We start from the raw sequence: 24,168 nt of genomic DNA on the forward strand, positions 1-24,168 counted from the left end.
TGACCAGCCACATAGAACAAATGTAGGTTAGAAAGGAAAACAGGAAGGAACATTGAAAAGGGCAAGTCTTTAATTTTTGTTTGCTAATAACCTTCCTTTTTCATTTAGAAAAAAAATGTGTACATAAATTAATTACTTCGTTTGATTAGTTGGTGCCTGCTATTTAGTTCTGGCCTCAGCACAATGATGAAGCATTTTGGGAAAAAGATACATCCCAGTAAGGCAGCACTAGAGGTCAAGATGGAGAAGACCTCCACAGCCACCATGGCTTTTCCTCTGGTGCTCAGGTACGTTGGAACAAAGGAGACCCACACACTGCAGAAGGCCAACATGCTGAAAGTAATAAACTTGGCTTCATTAAAACTGTCAGGTAAATTTCGAGTGAGGAATGCCACAATGAAGCTGGCAATAGCCAAGAAACCCAGGTAGCACAGGACACAATAGAACATGAAGATGGAGCCTTCATTGCATTGCAAAATCATGGTTTCCATAAGGGAGTGCACGTCTAAGTCAGGGAATGGAGGAAAGGTTGCCAACCACAGGGTGCAAAGAGCTGCTTGAAGAAAAGAACCAGAAAGGACAATGGAAGGGGCCATTTTTTTCCCTACCCATTTTCTCATTGTAGAACCCGGCTTCGTGGCCATGAAAGCTACAGCCACAGTAATAGTTTTAGCTAACACACAAGAAACAGCAGCTGAGAAGATGATGCCAAATGCTGGTTGCCGCAGAAGGCAGGTTACTTTCCCTGGTTGACCAAGGAATAACAAGGAAGAAAGGAAGCAGAGCAGAAGGGTGATGAGGAGAGTATAAGTGAGGTCCCGGTTGTTGGCCTTGACGATGGGAGTATCTCTACGCTTAAGGAAAATGCCAAGAACACTGGTTGACATGAGGGAAAAGGCAACAGCAGCTGAGGCCAGAGTGATCCCTAAAGGTTCTTCAAAGGAGAGAAAACTCATTGTTTTGTTAAGGCATCGATCTTGCTCCTTGCTTGGATACTGATCTTCAGGGCATTTGAAACAATCTTCTGTGTCTGCATGAAAAGATCAACATGAAATCATTTAATTCCTATTTACCAATTTTTAATAAATGATACATGCTATTATTTGAAGATTGATATTCATTCTGCAATCCATTACCTATGTACTTATTATCCAATGGTTATTCCAAAATATATACCAAGTATACCAAAAATCTATAATTTGATCAGGTGTGATATGAAACAGTGCAAAGTTTGAGATATTCATTATAATGGATACTTAAAATTTAGATGGTGCAGAATTTGGTTTGAGTTCCCTGCTGTCAGGCCTAGCCCAAGGAACTCCAAGAGACCATGTAAATTCAGTCCAGCAATGTTTATTAGCTGCAAGATTCTAGCAAGAATCTTCCCAGACTGAAACCCCAGCTCCCAAATAATGCCAGCCACAACATTGTGAATTCCTCAGGGAGGTGCCAGTCTCATCCTCTTATCTCTCCCTCGCGCATCAGGAGATGAAAGAAAATGTTTTTCTCCCTGAGTCTGGCCTTCATAATTCCATTCCATCACACCTGCGAGTCATCAATTTGGTTTTATTGTTGATTTTATAATTTTCATATTTGTCAAGATACCCAGAATCATTTGGAGTTAGGTAGCCTAGACATTTGCTTAAGTAATTAATCAGCTAATAGACTGTGATCTATACATAATACTGATCACTGTGTTTTTTTTTTCCCCATTTGCAATTAAAAATTAATCATTTTCTTTCCTTTTGCTTTTCTTTTTAAATCGTAGTTTGTAGTTTTCTGAGATTAGGAGCAAGCATTCTGAAACATAAGGGATTTCATGTGGTTCTGTCAGGATATTTGAATACTCAGATTTTGGGGAGTATCACTAAATAAGATCAACAGAGGTTAGCAGTGTTCCCTGCACCATAGACTCACCCTTACCAATATGTAATGTTTGATGAAATAATTTCTTTGCAGGCAATGTCACAAAAAACTAAAGGACTTCATTTAATATCAACTGATTGAAAGGATCCTCAATGTAATAGCTATATTATGCTAATTATTGCATTATTCCATTCAATTTTGCAAGGATTAAGCAGATAATATTAAATTTTCTCCCACATACCATCCATTATATTGTCATGACCATCATATAAAATGTAGTTGGGTCATAATTTTACATTGTGGTCTACAGATGAGATCTGCAGGAACTCAAATAAATGTATCACTTTTGTATTGCAGCTTATAAAATGCCATAAGAGAAGAGATTTCATGTATGAAGGACAGGATTCTGCAAGGTATTATATTTTCAATTTTGGGAGACTATTAATAAATGAGATTTATATGCGTTAGCCTTGTTCCTTGCTTTATTGCCTGGAAAACCTAAACTTTTGAGGTAACTTTTGATGAAACTTTTTTTTTTTTCCCTAGCCAACATCATAAAAAATTGTTCCAAAATATATACCAAGTATACCAAAAATCTATGGTTTGATCAGGTGTGATATGAAGCAGCATGAAGTTTGAGACATTCATTATAATGAATAATTAAAATTTAGATGTTACAGAATTTGGTTGCTGTTCCCTGCCAGTCATCTCTTTGGTTTTAGTGTGTTGATTTTATAATTTTCATATTTGTCAAGGTACCCAAAGCCATTTGGATTTGGGTAGCCTAGACATTTGCTTAATTAATTAGTTAATAGACTGTAATTTATACATAATACTGATCACTGCATTTTTCCCCATTCCATTTTACAAGGAATGTACCAGCAGTTCTAATACTTCCCTAAATGTGCTCTATAGTATTTTCCTGTAGTGCTGTGCATGATTACCATATAAAATGCCCCCAGTTTCTCTTGGGACTATATAGAGAGCATCCACAGATGACAATCCCCGAACCTAATGCTAATTAAAAATTAATCATTTTCTTTACTTTCTTATTTCTTTTTAAATCCCAGTTTGTATTTTTCTGGGATTTAGAGCAAGCTTTCTGAAAAAGAAGGGATTTCATGTGGTGTTGTCAGGATTTTTAAAGCTATTCTTTTATTTTCAGAGTTTGGGGAATATTACTAAATAAGATGAATATGGGTTAGCTGTGTTCCCTGCACCACAGACTCACCCTTAGCAATAAATAAATTGTGATGAAGCAATTTCTTTCCACTCAGTGTCATAAAAAATTGAAGGACTTCATAACTGACCTATCTTGCTTGAAATCTTCCCCTGGGGACATGGAATGCAATCATAGCAGCAGAACGTTTTCCTTTCAGACTTTCTCTTCCAAAATCCAGGGTGACAGTATTCATTGCACAGAGAAACTGGCAGAACCTGCTCATAACATGGAAAAGTTTGCAGAGGTAGTTGCCAATCTGTTATGCTTTTTCATCAGCTGAAAATAGAGTCAACTAATCATCTTATAAGGAGAATCATGGCCAGCAAAGATCAGTTGGAGACATTTTAACTGAAATCTTTTCTATTCTTTAAGGAAGCTGTAAATTTTTAAACATTCTACATGTATGTAGGCCGATACCTGATTAAAACCTTTGTGCCATTCAATTAGATTTTCATTAATGATCAGTTCATTTCCATAAGAAGCTTTGATATCTAGCCTTCCAACTTTGACAGTCCGGATGGACTTGTTTGGAAAAGTGATCAAGTTGATGATGTCAAATCCTCCTGCAACTTCCTTCTTCTCATTAAAGGACACCCTCTCTCCTGCTGAATTGTTGAAAGAAATGCCTTGAAGATATGGATGGAGCTAGTTCAAAATGAAGAAGAAAGAGAGGAAGTTGAAATAACAATAAGGAAAGAAATGAACATATTAGACTTTCCATGTTTTATTTCTGAAATTCTTTATGAGGTTTTATTGGACAAAATGCCAATACAAAACAGAGAGTATGTATTGTAAAGAACTTCATGTTTCCCTTTTTCTTTGATAGCACAAGAGGTCAACCCACAAAGTATAGACAGTCAATAACATATACAGAATTGCGTGAGGCAAACTTCCTTGAGGAAAAAGTTAAATGCATTCTAACTAGGGTGTTGAAGATCATTGTTTTAATGATCGCTGTACCTGGAATTTAGGCATAGCTCATTTTGTGACCTAAATTATGTTGTACCAAATTCTTCATCGAAAGGAAAATATTTCTGTTGGACAAATGTTACCTTAAAAGGCTGTAGTTCTGGAGATTCAGCCATTTTACCCGCCACTATTTTTCTCTGATTGGATCCCTTTAATCGCATGGTATGCAAAGAATGAGCCACAGCATAAATTCCATTATAGATACTGTAGCTGTGACCTGTCATCTGTAATTGAAACAGAGGTTCAGGAAGGCTTCCCAGTTCTTCTTCCCCAGTGCATTTTTGACTGCCCATTGGTGACCATTCCGAATTAGGAAAGAAGCAGTCAAATGCTTGCTCCCAAAAATGGTTTCGAAATCTATCTTTGTGCTTTGAATATGGTTTTATGGACTGAAGAAATTCCTTGAATTCCAGATTTTCACTTGAATGGATTTGAAAGGAAATGGCCCCATCATACAGTTGGAGATCCCAATTCTTTTGGTTTCCTGTTAGCATGAAATCAATTTGGGTTGTGGTGATCCACACCTTACATAAAGATGTATTTCCCTTATTTGCAGCATCCCATAGAAATTTGAGAGCTGTGAGCCATGCAAGTGTCAAAGATTCTCCATAGAGGATATATGCATTTGTTTTAATGTCTGTGAAATGGGTAAAAAAGTTGGACATTATATCACTAAATTTGTCCAAGTCATCCAAACGGAACAGTTTTGGAAATCTTTGTGTGAAAGCTAAACAGATTCTCTGCTGGGAAAGCAGCGGCTGCAATTTCTGCAAAAAATGTTCCCCACTCTCAGTATCAGCAACAAAGAGCCCAATCCACTTCCATCCAAAAAACTGAAGCAATCGGATAATCCCAATATACTGAGGAACCTCATTTGGGGCCATGAAATAAAGTGAAGATAATTGACTGGTATCAATTTCTTCCAGGGGAAATGATCCATATGTGAGCTAAAAGAGAGCATCAAGACATGGTACAGAGGAGGAGTTAAGGAGAGATCTTGATTTTTCTTAGGCATTTTATGGACCACTTCTAATTGGTTAGATTGATTAGAATTTATTCCTGCGCCATAATTTCTTGATTTTGAGAATACAGTTAAATTTCTGGGCACTCATTTTTTTATTCAACCTAACAGGAAACTTGTTAAAATGCCAGCATCATTCACTATGGAATTCAACTTTGATTTTGAGTCACTTATTAACAATTAGGTGAAATTGATGAGAATGAGCATTTAAGAATGCCCTTGGGTTTTAATTAATTAAGAAGAAGAGGAAGAATCCCCTCACCCTGGACCAACCTGTGGAATTTTGTATAAATCTACGATTTCTGCTATATGGGATGAAGTATCTGATCCGAGTCCTCCGATGATGGACATGAGATTTTTCTGGAGTCCACATTTGTAGTTGGGGAGAAATCTGTCTGATTTGAAGAGCAGGTCCAGGGTAGTCCGATAAGTCATCTTTGGATTATTGTAGCTGTCATAGATGTGGAATCCAAGGGTAACATTGGGCAAGATTTGTGGGTTCTCATTGACCTCCTTCACAGCAAAGACCAAGGAAAGGACATGCTGGTAGAATTTTGTGATCAGACTGCAATGAAGAAAGTCTATCAGAAAACAATTCTATAATTCATAGAATGGTATTGAGAAGATTAGTGATTTCAGCCTGGGATTGGAATTGTTTTTTTTTTTTTTTTAAATAATGCTGATGTTTCTAATCTATTGAGCACTTTTGGTTACAGTCCATACAGTATTTATGAAGGAGCATTTTATTACAAATAGACCACTGAACCTTTTCTATGTGATATATAAATAAATAACATTCAGGTGGACATAAACCTGTGTCTTTTTTCATCGCTTCAAATGTTGTTTTATAATTTGAGATGAACATTTGAAACTTCAGACAAGAATCTTGTTTTGTTTTGTTTTCTTTTGCAGATTTACTTTCTAAATTTCAACAGTTATAATCTTTTCAGTTATGAAGAGCATCCTAAGTAAGCTTCTAATTCTGTGTTTCAAATACAGTTTGAAGTTGGATGTTAATCCTCCTTCTTATGGATAGAACTCTTTCTGAAAAAGAAAAATCTATTTTCATTTTATTTAATAGAGATCACATCTCTTTAAAGATTTCCCCATGTCTTATGAACCTGAAATCTTGCTATTCTTTAGCCATTCATATTTATCCTCTGAAGACATCTTCTTAAACATACAATAAAGTTTCCTGATGGGAGAACAAAAGCCTTATTTAGCCTACATCCAGAAACTCTCAGAAAACTGAAGGAATTACTTGACCAGATAAAATTTTCTTCTGCTTTGTTTGAGCATCTTTTTACTCATAGAAATTCTATTCTCATTTTATTTAATAGAGGGACCATATTTTTAAAGATTTCTTCATTTTATTAGTTCCTCATGTCTTATGCCTTTGTAATCTAGCTATTATTTAGCCATTCATGTTCACCCTCTCATGATACCTTCTTATAAATACAATAAAGTACTAAATAAAGTCTTATTTAGCCTACATCAGAAACTCTCAGAAAACTGAGGGAATTACTTGACCAGATAAAGTTTTCATCTGCTTTCTTTGAGCATCTTTTTATTCATAGAAATAGGTGTGGTTATCTAAAAAAGCTGAGAAAAAGCAACAGATTATGAGATGAAGAAAAGTGTGGGATTTGCTTACTCTGAAAGTCCATAGAGCTCCTGAGATGGATGTTCATGAAACAAATGCTCACTGAAGGCATAGAGGTTCTGCGAAGCCATCCCTCCAATGAGGAGATCACCTGGTTGGTACCATTCATGAGGAACAGGAAAAGTATCAACCATTGGGCACTTGAGAGTATTCACTTTGATCACTAGGACCATCAGAATGAATAACACATCAGCAGCCAGAAATCTTCTAAAAGAGGTCTCCAGCATATCAGCCCAAACCAATGTACCTGACTTAGCATCCTGGACTTTCCCAATACATCTCCTAAGAGAAAAGCATCAATCTAATCTTGAACTTCAATTGAGATACAGACAAATGCTGGAATCCTGACTGAGATTTCTACAACTCAAATCTGAAGTCAGTCTGATCAAAGAAGAAACAGACACTGGAGGAAATGAACCCAATAGCCCTGTTTGACTCTTCCTACCACCCCAAGCTCTCCATGGAACTGAGGCTAGTTTATAACCTCTTTCAGCCATGCTTTTTTTCTTTTTCTTTTTGTTTTCCCCCATTGCTTTCTTTAAAATCTCTGGAGCTTTTAGCAAATAAACAGATGACAGTAATTTGGGCCAATTCCAGGAAGAGTTAATTACCTATTAAACATTTTCTCCATAACTAGCCTTAAAATCAAACCAAACCAAAAAACACATAATCGTTAATTGTCAGTTTGAGAAAATGTTCCTCCCTCTTTCTGCAATAAAAAGTAATTTTAAAAATTAGATTTTTTTTTATGTTGATACAGTACACACAGAGAGACACAGACAGAAGGAAAGATGAAATATTAAATTATCTATCTTGATTCAGAATACAAAATAGAGGGACAAGTGCACATGGATAACAGTATTAATGTACATATATTGTACATGTCACACCACCTCTCCCATTCTGTCTTTTAATGCTTTTTTTTTAAAGTTTTATTTAATTTTGATGCCACCCAACTCTAATTAACTCTGGGCAGCTTGCAACAGTAACAAAACATTAAAAAAGAAACAAAGAAAGGAAACAGCAAAAGAGAGAAAATTAACCATAAAGTGAACATAAGACATCAGGGGAGTCCCTTTCAATCAAACAATACCAATTCTGAAAAATGATACTCTTTTAAACAATGGCAAAGAGATTTATCTAGATTTGTATGGCAGGGCAAGAAACCAAGGGTTAAATATAAACTTCTGCAAGGTGCAAAAGGCAGGGGAGGACTGTGATTACCTTTCTTTAAATTATATTTTGCAGCCTGCTGTTTAGCTGGGATGAAAGAATGGGTCTTGCTGAGAAATAAAAGAATGTTTGAATGGGAAGTTCATAATGTGAGGTTTAGTTAGCATGGGTTTTTAAGATATGATAAAACTTATGTAGATTTTAATAATCACTATGTAAGAAGTGCCATACTGAGAATAAAGACAAATTCAAACCCAAGTTGTGCCTGAAGATATCTTTTTTGCCCTCAACACGAGAAGCATTCTATAGAAGAGAAAAAGCAGACAGAAATGGTTAACATATCAAGACTTATTAATACAGAAAGATGGAGAAATTAAGATGAAGCCAAGAGAATAATTGACTGCAGTAGGACATAGTTTTCAATAGTTCTCATTTGCACAGTTCAAATAAAGGTTTAATATGGATAAAAAGACCATTGGACCTTAAAAAACACAAAAATGGAGTTTGAATTGGAATTATGCAGAAATGATGAACATGTTATAGCAAAAATGTATACACCTCTGTTAAGATTTGAAACAGGAGAACAAGTTGAAGTTTGCATGACAAAATGGGCTATTAATTTTGGGTACAATATAGGGATGGGCACTTGGGAGAGAATGTGGGTAACTGTATTATATTTACATTGTATAAAAATTTGAGTTTTTTTTAATAAAATGATGGATCGTTGGTATATGACACCACAGAAATTATCAAAAATGTATAAAGGTATTTCAAACCAGTGTTGGAAATGTGAAAAACATGAGGGAACATTTTATCATGCATAGTGGATTTGTGAGAAAGCTAAGAAATTTTGGATACAAATTCACACAATGATGCAAAAAATTTTGAAGATTAATATTGCGAAGAAAACAGAAATCTTATTATTGGGACTTATGGACAATGAATTAGAAAGACACATGGTAGATTGATTTTTTACATGGTAACTGCAGCAACATTGTTGTATGGAAGATGGAAGAATAATGAAATCAACACAGTAGAAGAATGGATTGTGAAAATGTTACAATTCACACAAATGGCAAAACTGACCTGTCTGGTGAGAGAAAACAAACAAACAAAAAAAAAACACTTTTCTGAAAGACTGGAAACCTTATATGGACTTTTTGCAGAAAGAAGAAACATATAACATGATGATTTATGGATCTGAAGATTAAGAATGATGTGGATTAAGTGGGGTACTGAAGGGACTTGTATAACATGTAAGAGGGAGGAAGGATTTTAACACTATAATTATCTGTGGAAAAGATGGTCAAAGTCACTTATATATTCCTTTATATATTCTTTAGTTTCTTTCTTTTTCATTTCTTGCACTTTTCTTTCTTTTTAATTTTCTTTAACAGAGCAAGATGGAGAGAAGAATGTAATTGAGATCCAGTTGTTGGCTTTGACGATGGGACTGTCCTTGTGTTTAATAAAGGACCAAAACACAAAGGCCGTGATCAAAGAGAAGGAAAGGGAAATGGAAGCTAAGGCGATGCCCAGAGGTTCAGCATACGATGGGAAAGTTATCTTGTTAGGGATACATCCATCTTGGTCCCTGTTTGCATATTGATCTTCAGGGCATTGGGAGCAGTCATCCACATCTGAAAAATCGAAACAATGTTTTGGTTTCTTCCTTCGTTTTTCAGGGTCCTCTTGGAATGGAGATGCGAAGACCTAAGAGTTCAAAAGGTGGTCAGGGGTTAATATACTTATATTGCTGAAACGTGGATGGAGGAAAGCATATTAGCACCTAAATGTGATCTGGGCTGTTGGGGGAAAAAAAAAAAAAAATAGAAGTCTTCCTGAAAGTAATCTGAATCTTGCAGTGATAGATATTCAATGCACTTTTAAAAACATTGTTGTTAAGGTTGTTGGTTATTTAAAAATTTTAGCCCACCCAAAGTTGCTTGAAGCAAATCTTTCTAAGATATCCTTAAGATAAGGAAAATAAGTTATTTTGAATGGTGCAGCTGGTCAGAAGTGGGTCAGGAGAAGAGGTGGTACAGACATACACACAGCCAACACTTAAACAAATGAGGGATGTTATTGTGGACACTACGATGTCTATACTATTCCTGTTATACATAAAGTAGTGTGATCAAATATTATAAACAAGTGAAAATATTTACAAAACCAGCATGCATTTCTATGTATCTACAGAAGAGTATAAAAATATAATGTACAAATTCAAGTCTTAACCTACTTAATATTCCTCATTCCCTCTCAAATCTGTTTCCCCCACTTTCTCCTTGTACTTTATGATGGCTTCTTCTATCTGAGTCTGGTCATAGGGAAGTGTAATAATTTTAATCATCTTATCTTTCCTGCTGCATCAAAGTGTAAATATCCATGTCCCTCTGACACTGCCTGCTCCAAACAGAATCTGTCCACCCAAGAAATTCCTGGAGAGGGAGAAACAGCGCTTTTCTTTTTTAGTTTTTATGTGTAGGGTTTGTTTCTCTAGTCTGACTTTTTAATTAATTAATTAATTAATTAACTACAATTAATGAATGGGGGTATTTATTATTTAACTGCTTGTGGCTTTTACATTTTTTGTGAGCCACCCAGTCTCACCCACTGGGATAGATGGGCAGCATGAATGAATGAATGAATGAATGAATGAATGAATGAGTGAGTGAGTGAATAAATAAATAAATAAATAAATAAATAAATAAATAAATAAATATTTTTCAGAAGCTTTTGAAAATCTCATTTAAAAGTTCTTTCTCTAAGGACAAGGTGACTTACCTAGCGGAGACAGTATAACTTACAATTCTGAAGGGTCTTAATCCTTTTCAGACCTTTGCCTGAAAGCTAACAAACATTGTTTGAAATTCTTACTGTTTCTCTAGTTCAAGATTTTTTAAATCTTCTAGAACTCAGTAAGTATTATGGATGGCACTAATCTTACTTTCTATAACCAGTCAGCCTCCTGACCACTGAGGTTCATCAAGGTGTTCCCTCTGCCATTGTCTCTATAATTTCCTTGGGTGTATTTGATAATCTTCACCCTCCCTTAGTATATAGTGGAAATGAAAAATAATTGAATTTTTTAGTTTAGGGAATGCTGGAAAAAAGAGAGCTGTGGGGGGAGGGGGAGGGGGAGGGGAGGGAGAAGGGATAAGGAAGAAACATCTTGTATACAAAAGGAAACTCCAGCCAAACTGGACCAGAAAGTCATGGATGGGATGCAGTGAAGGTTGAAATTATCCTAGGATTTATTTTACAAATATTATTTTCTTTTGTTTTGTTTCTCTTTTTGTTTTTTTCTGTACTTCTATTTCTGGTTTGCAGCTCTACGCTGCCCCAGGAGGAAACCTCTTCCAAATTTAAGCAGGGGGAGGGTTGTCTCTCACTCCATTTCTCACACAGTAAAACAGAGCTATGTCTTCTACCATTGAGGTGTTCATCTGAAGAGAGAAATTAGAAATAGAAGTTATGCTACATTCCCTCTTTCCTCCTTTATCCAGTCCATCCAATAGATACCTCCCTTGAATTTGGAGATGATACATTTTAGTTTATGGGATTTTCAGTGCTGATCTCAGGTTTTAGCAACAGAGTAAAAGGAAATCTGATACAGCAAGTGAGGAAGGGATGGGAGAGAAAGAGAAAATGAGAATAAGTTTGTTCTCTTTAGAACTTGTGAGGGGTGTATAGCCACAGATTTTATTATGGAGTTAAGCCCTCTCCTGGAATTGAACCCCAAAGAGTTTGAAGCCCATCGAAAGATCTATGGCTACATACACCTGACCCATTCCAGATAGAACAAAACCATGTACTGCCTTCTCATGATCAGTGTAAGTGAAAACACCACACAGCATATACATTGTGTAAATAATAGAGAAATCTCCTCCTTTCTAAAACGGTGTGGGTGAAAGTCCCGCAAAACCTCTTAAAATAAGGGCATGACATTATATAGCATCTATAGATCTGAATGCTTATGAAAAAGAAGGTGGACTGTATTTACCATTCTTAAGATCAGTGGTACCTGTTCTGAATCTTCCAAAATAAAAAAAGAGGAATGTTCGTAAAGCACAGAACCAAAAGCATGGAAAGTCCCTCCATACAGGACATGTTTCTTTTCTTTCCAACCCAACAGGATTTGTCTAGAAATAATGAAAAGTGAGAGGGCCGTTATCGGTGAGCATACTAATTTTGAAAAGTGGACAGAAGAGGATGGAATTTGGAGAAAGAGTGGGCAACACCAACAAAAGAACTGTCAGGTTCAAAGATGGGCCAGATATCAAAATAGGGACCATGGATTTAGAAAGATTCTCCTAATGCATCAGGCATTGGAGAGATCAGTCCACTGGCCAGTGGCTTGGACTCTCCATGACTGCATCTTCTTAAACCTCCTTCTTGCCTCCCTCCCAGTCACATGACCCAGAGTCCATGATCACCTCCATGCTTAGAGGATTCCGTTACAGCTCCTTATTCTGGGCCACCACTGTCAGCTGACTTCCTATATGAAACCGCTCTTCTGGTTGCTGTTGCTGCTTTATGGGCAACTCCTACATACATCCAACATGCTATCAGACCAGCAGTCAATCACCACTGGCCACTTTACCAGCTGAACTCTGTCCATGATCCTGTCTCAACTTTCTGTTACGGCTTCTTCTTAGGACCTGGAATGCTCCCCAACTATGGAGGTGTCACCAACTTCCTCTCTACGTCCTGCAGTGCCTTGTCCATCAAGCTTGCCAGCATTCACTTTCCCTCCCATTCCTGTACAGATATCTCCCAGTTAGGTTATATGTGCTATAGGAATGGAACAATGGAGAAAAGTGTTCAGGCAGTGCAATTGTTCCTGTTTAGCTAGATGTTAGGTCACCATATAGCAAGTTAAAAGAGCTGAAATCTCGTGAAACCATCCTCATGAGATTCCTGCATTCACCCATACGTGAGTGAAAGATTTGGAAAGGTAGCTCACTAGGCCCCAGGACATGGCTAATGCAGAATTCTAAATGTCAATATCAATATCAGTACTGAGTGATACTGGCACTCTCTGCTGAAAATATGGATGACTTCCTCCAAAGAGCTTTTTGGTTTATTTCTCATTCCATAATACTGTATAAAAAACATTTCCTCTTCTCTATTAAAACACTCTTTTCATTTTACATGGAAAACAGGAGACTTGCTCCATTTTATTCATTCATTTATTTATCTAGTTGATATCTATAGCCACCCATCTCAGCAAGTGACTCTTGCTGACTCCATTGTAAGAAATGAACATGAATTTCAACAATTAAGGCCAATTTGTATTGGCAATACCCTTATACTACATTTATTGTCATTTGCTCATTTAAAAAAAAGTTTCACTATCAGCCAGTTATTATCTCACCAAAAACAAAATAATTATCTCCTACAGGAATCACACTATATTTTTAGCTATCCATTGATGAATTACTGAAATCACTCCATTATTCTAGTAGCCCAAACATTGAAAGTTATGTGCAGAAGGGACAAGGAAGTCGAAAACAATCTATATAAATATTTCTACAGCCACAGAGAGGCAGGAAGGGGGAATGCTGACTCTGTGAGGTTCATTTCCACAAGTTCTCTCCCTCCTGTCTCATTTGCCAGGACTTCTCTTTGAATGATAGACCCAGATCTTTTCTCCATAAGCAGAGAGTCATGATGTTGATCCTCCTGGTGATCCTGTTGAACAAAACAGCTGCTCTGAGCTGTCCGGCAAGTGATGCCTTCCCTGTCCCTCATGAGTGGTACCAGCCTGGTGACCTCATCATTGGTGGGATGGTGTCCCACCTTTTTTATCACTTTTATGAAATTCCATTCGAACAACATCCTTTCCTAAACTTGTATGATTCACCAAAGTAAGGATTTTTCTTTGAATCATCTGACCTTACACACATTCCAATAATTGTTTACAATAGCTGCTTGCATAGAAAACACAGCGTTTTGTATGAAACGGTAAGAGTCCTTTGCATTTTGAAAGCTTTTTTGTTTCTAACGATCTTTATGTTTTTCTAAGGGCTTGTAAGAAAGTACATTTGTTAAGATTAAGAGTATCAAAAAGAAGAATGCTCAAAATCTGCACTGCCACTCTTCACAAAATATAAATAAAGAGGAGAATTTAGCAAAATCTGCTGGCATTCTATTTTTACTAAATGGATAGGGAATGATTGCGGTAGAGTAGAAGTTCTTTCATGTTTCTATCTGTTGCAGCCTATACTGACATGAATCAAAAAGGTTGACTCCGAGGGGTGTTAGAATATCGAATACACATGGGATGTTCCTTCAGAACTGAAAAGATTCATAAGAGCAAAATGTACGGGACTAGAGATAATCTCACCCTAAATCTCAAATTCTTTCTAATTCAGTAAAGTTCCTAAACATCTAAATCAACTGAAAAAAGAAGAAACAGAATACTTGCTGCCATCCCAGCCCAGTTTAAACTAAACACCACAGTTACAACTGTAGAAATTACTGTAATATGCAGTGTGCTGACTAACTTTTTAGAACTATATCAAGGAAAATACTATGTGCAAAGTCTATTTGGACTGATTACAAAAGTATTTAATATTTCACTCAGAGACAAAAATTTCTGCTGGTCATTTACAAACCATGAGCACACTGGAAGAATTTGCAAAATTATTTTTTGAAAGGCTGTGCTTAATCTATTGGCAGTGTAATCCCAAAATTCTACCAGCACGTCCTGGCCTTGGCCTTTGCTGTGAAGGAGATCAATGAGGACTCCCAGATCTTGCCTAACATCACTCTTGGGTTCCACATCTATGACAGTTACCATAAGCCAAGGATGACCTATCGCACCACTCTGGACCTGCTTTTCAAATCCAAGGAATTTGTTCCCAACTACAAATGTGACAGCCAGAAAAATCTCATGGCCATCATTGGAGCACTTGTCTCTGATACTTCATCCTATATGGCAGAAAGTATAAATGTCTACAAGATTCCACAGGTAGTTTCAGCCAGGGTGGGGGGTGAGAGAGAAACATTGACTTCTTTTGTAATTAATATTAGATATTTGCTTTTTGCCATGCCTTTCTTCAGGACTTCAGCTGAGTTCAATTTCCTCTCCCTTCTGCAATTTTTTCCACAAGTCAGTTAGTTGGCTCAAGGTAATCCACTCCAAAACCTCAAAATCTTTTATTATGATCATGGATCAAAAAATTAAAATGTAAAACAAAAACTACAGAACAACAAAATTACATTTATTTGAGGGGGTCAACTGACATCATGTTTTTGCCATCCAGCCAGCAATAGGTGGCAAGTCTCCTTGCTGTGTCTTGATTGGTGTCTAATCATAATAGCATAAAACTCAACTGTTTTGCCTCGGAATTGTTGGAGGATTAGTGCTGTATGGTCCTTTTGGAGATCTCTGTAGTATTTGCAGTAAAGGAGGACATGCTTGACTTGTTCTATTTCTCCAGATTCTCATGGAGATGGTCTTTCATGGATAGGTATTTTATTCTATCTGTCCTAGAGAAGGGCAGAAGGTAATCCAATGTCTAGCTCTGAAGAGTTCTTTCCTTAGGCTAGGAAGAGTTCACATGACCAAATAATTAGCAGGTTTCCAGACATTCAGGGTGATGAGCATTCTGGAACTCTATATTAGGAAGCTCATTTTGTTTTGTAATCCAGAAAATATTTTACCTTGGAGTTTTAGTTGCTTCTATTGTTTACCAGAACTGTCATAGTGTATTTACAATTAGAGAAATGTTCAATGTAGGGACACTTTCATTCAGTTTCCATCCAGCAGTCATTTTTCCATATTTTTCCCTTGATTCTCATGAATAATGACTATTTATTTATTCATTCATTCATTCATTCATTCATTCATTCATTCATTCATTTATGTATTTATTTATTTATTTATGTTTAGTTGGCCTATGGTTCTTTTGCACAAGAAGATTTTCAGACTACTAAATTATCTTCACTTTACTGCTTGGTCCCAAATGAGGACCATCAATACATTGGAGTTATACAACTTTTTCTCCATTTTGGATGGACATGGATTGGAGTCTTTGTTCTTGATAATAATAAGGGAGAACACTTTTTGCATAAACTGCAGGGAATGCTTTACCAGAATGGCATCTGTTTAGCCTTCACACAAAAAATTCCAATATTTGCCCGCTTTGAAGACATGACAGAACTGAGTGATAAAATCTTAGTTATTTCTAATAAATCGATAGATCAGAAAGCAAATGCTTTTCTTGTCTATGGAGAATCAGTTGCAATTGTGTGGCTCAGAATTGTCGTATTTCTATGTGATCCTGAAAATAAAGACAAGGCATTCTTTGGAAAGGTTTGGATCCTGATGAACCCAATTGATTTCATACTGACAGGCTATCAAAGGGGTTGGGATCTGCAGATGTTCCATGGGGCTCTTTCCTTTTCAGTTCATTCAAGAGAAGTTCAAGGGTTCAAAGAATTTCTTCAAGTCATCAAACCTTCAACCCACAAAGATGGATTTCTTCAAGATGTTTGGGAACAAGGGTTTGACTGTTCATTGTCAAATGCAGAATCACCCTCAATGACCAGTGAAACTTGTAGTGGAGAAGAGAATTTGGAGAATCTGCCTGGGCCTCTCTTTGAGTTTCAGATGACTAGTCACAGCTACAGTATTTACAATGCTGTTTATGCAGTGGCACATTCTTTGCAGGAGATAGTGAGATCAAGATCCAAACAGAGAAAAATTCCAGTGTTTGAATTTCCAGATCTGCAGCCTTGGCAGGTAATCTCTCCATGCCATGCCTACCTTTTGTTTCAGTGAATAGTCATTCTCATCCACATCTTAATAAGTTTGGTTGCCCTGGTTTATGGCCACATAGGAATAGAGAGACTGAGGCAAGAAAGTTAGTAGTCCAATAGGTCATTGTATGTTATAGAATAAAAGGGAATGAAAATAAATGATACCTTTGCAAATTTCAGTCTAGTCAATGGGACTTCTGTTCACCCTTGGTTCCGTAAATAATCATTTTGTCTTCATCTACAGTTGGTCTGCCTTGTAAATTCATCAAGCCTGCTTTCAGGAAGAATTCAATGGCAAGGTGTCTGAAAGAAGTCTTTCTTTGCCTTGTGCCCAAAACGCATTTGTGAAATGTGGTCATTTTTATACTTATGGTAAACTACGAGGAGAATTGCTGAGCTTAGTGCTTTAAAGTACTTGTAATCATTAGTTAATAAAATAAAAGTGAGTTGCATGTCTCAACTCTTCATCATTCTTTGTGGGTTGACATTTTCTTCCATATTTCATGCCAGGGAATGTTATTTGGATTCCTGGCAAGTAGAAGCAAAAGGAAGGAAAACTTGAATACTTTCATCCCTGATGCATTATTTTCTTTTTGACACCCTCTTCATTGTCCTCCTTCTATTAGCTCCACAAGTTTCTTCAAGGGATTTCTTTTAACAACTCAGCAGGAGAAACAGTCTTCTTTAAAAACAAAAGAGAAGGTCCAGGTGGCTTTGACATTGTCAACATGATCACTTTTCCAAACAGATCCTTTCAGAGAGTTAAAGCTGGAAAGTTAGATCCCAGTGCTCCAAAAGGGAAAGAATTGTTCATTGATGAACATTTGATTGTCTGGCACCCAGCTTTTAACCAGGTATGGAGAAATTGAAGAGACTCTTGGTCTCTTGATCCATTATGATCCCATGAAGATGTCTTTGTCTGTTAAATCATATTCAACATAGTCTCTTTTCAAATCTAATTTCTGCTTTTCAAAGAAAAAAAAAAGGCGTATTTTGTACAAATGTAGTCCTTGATCAAGCATTTATCAAGCTGACAAAATGACATTACAATGTAAAAGCTGGGTTATCATATTTGGGTTGCAATTCCACCTGAAATCATGGGAGTTGAATAGTTTCCATAACAATCTCATAATGTACATTTATATTCTCACTCTTCTCTTCTTCAAGCAGACCTTTTTGTACTTCCTTGTAATTTCAACATCTTTTTAAAGTATGGTATAAATCCAACTAGATAAAATGTATTAGCCCTCTGGGAACTCAAGAATTCTTTCTCCCATAAACTAGAAACTGTTTTAAAAGTGTTCCATGTTTCTGAACAGGTTCTTCCACTTTCTCAGTGTAATGACCATTGTTCCCCTGGATCCTGGAAGAGAAGTGTTGAAGGAAAACAATTCTGTTGCTATGACTGTCCTCCATGCCCAGAAGGGAAGTTTTCAAATCAAAATGGTAGGTTAGATATTCCACCAATTTTTCATTAGGTAGACTTAAGCAAAATGTAATACACTACTTTAGAAGGAATGGAATTAGTAGTTGTACTAGTTCTTCAGGGTGAATACTCATTTCTATACCTGTAAATCACAATCAGTTTTTAGGAGCAAAGGTTTGTCCATAAGACTCCTGCAGGTAGTGTTTCCTAAACAGGCCCAAAATATATATGGATTGAGCGATAGATCTTATATGATTAAATGATCTATTTCTATTTATTTATTTTTTTACATGTTTATCCTCATTGGCATTTGGTGTTCCTTTCCCTAAGACTTTTCACTCAGTAAACAAAATATCATGAATTTTTGTAAACCCAGGAAGCATTAAGTATTTATTTCAAAAATAAATAAATAAATAAATAAATAAATAAATAAATAAATAAATAAATAAATAAAAGCACATGAACGTATCACTTGAGTCTATGGGCATTGACCTAACTCAAAAATGTCTTTATTTTTTCTTTCTTTTCTTTTTTTGGCCCAGATTAAAGTATGATTTGAGGACCAGTAATCTCATCTTTTAAAGATTGCATGGAAGTAAGGAGAATCAAGTTAAAGTTAGACCTCTAGTTAAAGTTTAAACCAACAATGACAATTTTTACAAATTCAACAAACAACCTTTTGATTGGCTCGGGTCAGTTTAGCTGTGAATCAATGCAGAGATTTTCTTCCACTTGATCTGCCATTTTCTGGAACTTATTTTCCATAAAAACCTGAAAGAAAGTGAAAGGAATGAAGCTTCAGCAGATAAAGGACAATTTCTGAATGTATCAGTTATTCTACAATCAAAGGGACATACGGTGGGTGTTAGTAGAACCTACTAATGTTCTCCACCTAGAACACAGAAGCATCATTAAGGTCAGGATAAAATATGGATTTCAAATGAATAAATTAGGTGATTACTTTTGCTTGTTGGTCCAAGTAAAAAGTAAAGATCAGTAAAAAGACTGATCTTTCCTTAGTTTGCTCGCTATTTTGGAAGGAGGAAACCTAAAAGAATTTAAATGAATTATATTGGTTTGCACCTCAGAGTCAGTGCTTCTGTTTCACTTACTAATGTTTTGTGTCCATCATCAAAATTTTCTTCTCCATATTTTGGAAAAATCCAAATTGCCTATATTGTAATAAATTTGGAAAAATTAGAAAGTACTACATTTCCATTAATAATTGTCCTTCCCATTGGACTTTCTTTTATGCCAATCCTAAATGAAAAAAGTCATTTTTATATAAACATTCTCAAATTGGTAACCAATGGAAAGGACTCAAAATTAATAAAAGTTTGCACCCGCTCAGAAAGTAATTTTCAAAATATGGAAGGCATACCTGATAAATTCTTTGACTTTTCTTCCAGATATGGATGACTGTTCTGAATGTTCAGAAGATCATTATCCAAATAAGGGAAAAAAAGGATGTATCCAGAAAATTGTGGTCTTTCTCACTTTTGAAGAAATATTAGGAATTGGTTTAACCTCCAGTGCTCTTTGTTTCTTCTTCCTGACGTCTTGGGTTCTTGGAACATTTATTAAGCACAGGGATACTCCCATTGTTAAAGCCAACAACCGGACCCTCACCTACACCCTCCTTGTCTCACTTCTGCTCTGTTTCCTCTCCTCTTTCTTCTTCCTCAGCCAACCTGGCCAAGTGATCTGCCTTCTCCGACAATCCACTTTTGTCATCACCTTCTCAGTGGCCATTTCTAGTGTCCTGGCCAAAACCATCACTGTGGTGGTCGCTTTCATGGCCACAAAACCAGGATCTTCAATGAAGAAATGGGTGGGGAAAAGACTGGCCTTTTCTACTGTCCTTTCCTGCTCTCTCGTCCAATTATGTATTTGTACTCTTTGGTTGTCAACATCTCCCCCATTCCCTGAGTTAGACCTGCACTCAGAAGCCAAAGAAATGATTCTCCAGTGCAATGAGGGGTCATCCTCCTTCTTCTACTGCACCTTGGGCTACATGGGGATCTTGGCCCTTGCCAGCTTTATTGTGGCCTTTCTTGCCCGTAAATTGCCTGACAGCTTTAATGAAGCCAAGTTCATCACCTTCAGCATGTTGGCCTTCTGCAGTGTGTGGGTCTCCTTTGTTCCAGCCTATCTGAGCACGAAAGGAAAAGCTATGGTAGCTGTGGAGGTCTTCTCCATCCTGTCCTCCAGTGCTGCATTAGTGGGATGGATCTTTTTGCCAAAATGCTTCATCATTGTTTTCAGGCCTGAGCTAAACCACAGGGAACATCTAATAAAGAGGAATTAGTAGATCATGTGATTTTTCTCCCTCTGAGACATTGCTTATGAAAAAGACTGCTGCCTACAGGAAACATGTAGTTCTTATTTCTGTGAAAAGACAATTTATTGAGAATTATTATTAAAAATTATTACAGCTACCCATTGCAAAAGAAATTCTCTTGCTGCTGCATTTTCAACCATTTTCCATGGTTCTTTGACCTTGCCCTTTCTCCCTTTCAACACTCTAACCTAAAAAAGCTTTAATAATCTGGTTTTCTTGGTTACTCTGAGGAGATTTGATATATTGACACAAAGGATGTCCAAGGTTTGCAGCAGCCACTTTGATGGTTTGTATACTTTCAATTCATACACCATGCATAAATATAGTAAAAAGCTAAGTAATGTTTTATGGACTTGCATTTAACACAGTATTACATGGATCAGATCTGGGTTTGTTAGGGTTCTTTGAAATGTAAAATGTAGACAGTTTCAGAAAATGGTACATATAACTGTATTTACAAAAAGGTGGCAAGCTGGGTCATAAGCGCTCACTCTCTATCCATCATTCTATTTCCGCTGTAATCTATTATCAGATTTTAATAATATTGAACATTTAGTGAAATGAAATGAAATGTATTCTTCCTTCTTCCTCAGCCTTCATTAGAAGTGTATGCTGCTCAATGGACATAATAAATATTGATTTGATTTGGCTTGATATGTGTATCATTTGGCATGAAAAGCAACACTGAAATTTGGCCCAAATCCTAGAAAAAAAGATACACCCCTCTCTTATACTGGGAAGGACCATCAGGATGAAAATACCTGGGGAAAAGAGTGTGAGTGTTCCTTATACTTAAAGTTAGGTTTCTCTTGATGGGAGTGGTCACAGATTTGAATAGTGGAAAAACATGATCCACTTGAATAGTGGAAAAACGTGATCTAAGCAGGTATAGGGTTCTCTCTGTTGCTCTTCAGAAGTAGAACCCTGAAAGCTCAAAAGAACAGAAGGAGCTCAAGGTTGCTGTGATGGGGAAGTGATGAAAGATTGAGTCGGAAAATGGGCTGCCATCCCCAAGCCAGCCAGTGAGCATGTGCACTCAGAGATGCAAGATGAGGGGAAAGGAGAAACTCACACAGATGCCATATTTTATGTATTGGAGACAGGAAAATACAGACTCTTCTTGTGGACACTGCTGCTAAAGAGACTGTTACGTTACAGCAGTGCAAGGCCAGCTCCGTGGCTGGAATCATTTGTGCAACACTTCGTTAGGCTTCAAGAATCAGAATGACTTGAACAAAAAGGCAGATATTGCCATGGGTAAATCTTTCTTTCTCTCTTTTTCTTTTTTTTAAGCTGAGTTTTTCTTCCTTCAAACTCACTTCTCTCTGTAATCCTTGCGACCCGGGCAAGCAGGGATCCCACCTCTTTAGTAGGGGAGCATCCTTTGGCCTGTCCAGTGAAATAAGAGGTGGGGGGAGCTGTTTCTCCTGTGAGTCAGGTTCCCCCAGAACCAGGGGAGGCCCCTCAGATTTGGAAGCATATGGGGGTGTACCTCCAGATTAGGTTTCTGTAGAGCTTGGCTGAGGTTTGTATTGTTTGCCAGGCAGTTTTGTTTGGGCATCAGATACTTGGGGTTTCATGGGTGCCTTGAATATTGCTGGTGTGGAGCTCTCAGAGGAGTCACTGTCAGTGTCACTTTCACTGTTATTGGTGAGGAAGTCAGAGTAGTGTGTCGACAGCTTTCTGTGTGTCCAAGTCGGAGGAGAGGCAACAGTGTGTGATGGTTTAGAAGATGAGCAGCACAATGAGGCAGCTGTAGTCCATTGGTGCTGGACTTCCATATCACTACCAGGTCTGGGAGGATATGTCAGAATTATTGTTTTGATGTCTGCTAGTTTTTTTTCTCAGACTTAATGAGTTCTGTGTTTATAGATTTAATTTCCTCTCTTGCAGTGTGCTTAGGCTCTTCGCTCTTGGCATGGCTGGCAGGTTTACCACATTTGGTGCATAATTTTTTATGGCTCTTGTCTGCAAGGTCATGACCATTTGTCACTTCCCAGTGATGAGGTCATGGACTAATTCATCCTTAAAGACTCTGTTCGGATATGGTGAGTCTGCCATAGGAATTTGCTCATTTGTGTGAATGTGGTGGGGAGAGATCATGGCTGAAACTCAGGAGCATCTACTTAACTTTTCTTGGACTGGGTAAGTAGTGGAAATCTTTCAAATCAATTGTTCTATTCTGGCAATTTAGGATATGCGATAGGGAGGTCACAATAGTCTTGCAGCTGTTCCATCTAGGGGTGTTCTGATGGATTTATAGGAGGAGTTGCTTTTTCAGTAACACACGGTGGTATTTGGCTGTATCAATGACTTCCAGATACCCTGTTGATGTTATAGAGCAGGCGGTTGGAATTCCAATGTGGCCAGCTTCCACTGCCTTTTTAATCCCCTGATTACCATGGACGATTTGCAGATCAAGGGCTTGTTGGAAGTTGTCTACCTTAACTGCAATGTCATTTAGCCATTGCAATATAAAGAACAGAATTTCAGCAGAGAGAAGGCAGACCTAATGGAAAGGTTGAATAATGTAGTTGTGGAGGGTGCATGAGACTTGTTCCAGGAGGATAAATCTCTACTACTCCTCTGCTCCAGGGAGTGATTGGGGCTGAGGTTTTGGAGGATCAGGAGGAAGGCCTGTGTTGTTACTGGCTTCTGTGTTGTCATATCTTTGTGGGTGGAAATGTTGAAAAAGTAGATCCATTACTGAAGTTTTGTGTTGTCTCTGCGGTGAGGAAATATGAGTCAATCCAGAACTGTTCATTGGATTTATGGGCCCTGGTAAGATTACTGGGGCTTGTCCAGGTTCTTTTCTTGCTTCTGGATGGCATTTTGGGGCCATAGAGCTGGGCCAGAAGGGGTGAGATCAGTCACAAGCTGAGAGCTAAAACAAGAGAGAGAGAGAAAGAGAGAGAGAGAGAGACGGAAAGGGGGGGGGGATTTACAAAAATAACTTAAAGGTCCTGGACCAGCACATATACAGTATAAGTTCTTGGGGAAAACTCCCCTTTTTCTTATTATAAAAAACATGTACAAGTTAAACATAAAACATGTTTTACTTTACTTTTTCAAATATCCCTCTCTCCTCTTGTGCCATGAACAAGTGTTTCTTCTTTATCCCTTTGGGGGTCAAATATTGTCTATTTCAATTTTCCCTCTTAGCTAGTTTCTATAGGATTCTCAAACTGAGACCTTGTAATCTGTACAAGACAGTGGCTGTTTGATCATTTCCCCAGAGACTTTACAGGGAAATAGAGTTCCCTAATCCCTTGATCAAATTAAATTCTGACTTCTAGAATTAGGGCAATTTTGTGATCTCAACCTTCCTAATTCTATTCTTCCAGGTATTTTCAAAACTAGTTAAGCATCAGTCACTTATTTTTGACAACCAAAATAGAGAAATATCTTGAACAGATATATGAAGAATAATTGCCAGGTTTCCAATGGTTCAATGATAATTATGTCCCTTATGAATTACTGAAATGACTCTATTACTCTAGTAGACGAAAACATCAAAGGTTCTGTGTAGAAGGGAAGAGGAAGTAAAAAACCATATATATATATATATATATTTCTAGAGCCACAGAGAGGCGGGAGGGGGTAATGCTGACTCTCTGAGGTTCATTTCCCCAACTTCTCTCCCTCTTGTCTTATCTGCCAGAACTTCACTTTGAATGATAGACCCAGATCTTTTCTCCATAAGCAAAGAGTCACA

The 24,168-nt window shown here is 37.2% G+C and overlaps 2 protein-coding genes across 2 annotated transcripts; one reads left to right on the top strand and one right to left on the bottom strand.

The window, feature by feature from the left end:
* Nucleotides 1-128: 128 nt before the first annotated feature.
* Nucleotides 129-6,968, bottom strand: LOC107326644 (vomeronasal type-2 receptor 26-like). Its single transcript, XM_088143671.1, has 6 exons — nt 6,733-6,968; nt 5,352-5,643; nt 4,141-5,004; nt 3,506-3,733; nt 3,177-3,303; nt 129-1,030 (listed from the first exon to the last, which is right to left on the bottom strand). The coding sequence occupies exons 1-6, from the start codon at nt 6,966-6,968 to the stop codon at nt 129-131; spliced, it is 2,649 nt and encodes an 882-aa protein (XP_087999797.1).
* A 6,622-nt stretch (nt 6,969-13,590) lies between these two features.
* Nucleotides 13,591-20,420, top strand: LOC103053816 (vomeronasal type-2 receptor 26-like). The gene is made up of 6 exons (XM_088143672.1): nt 13,591-13,787; nt 14,602-14,893; nt 16,007-16,669; nt 17,313-17,540; nt 18,006-18,132; nt 19,522-20,420. The coding sequence occupies exons 1-6, from the start codon at nt 13,591-13,593 to the stop codon at nt 20,418-20,420; spliced, it is 2,406 nt and encodes an 801-aa protein (XP_087999798.1).
* Nucleotides 20,421-24,168: the final 3,748 nt, after the last annotated feature.

Source organism: Python bivittatus, unplaced genomic scaffold (genome assembly GCF_059951505.1).
Source record: "Python bivittatus isolate LINGU-HERP-01145 unplaced genomic scaffold, Pbiv_v1 ctg000360_np1212, whole genome shotgun sequence".
Classification (NCBI taxonomy): domain Eukaryota; kingdom Metazoa; phylum Chordata; class Lepidosauria; order Squamata; family Pythonidae; genus Python; species Python bivittatus.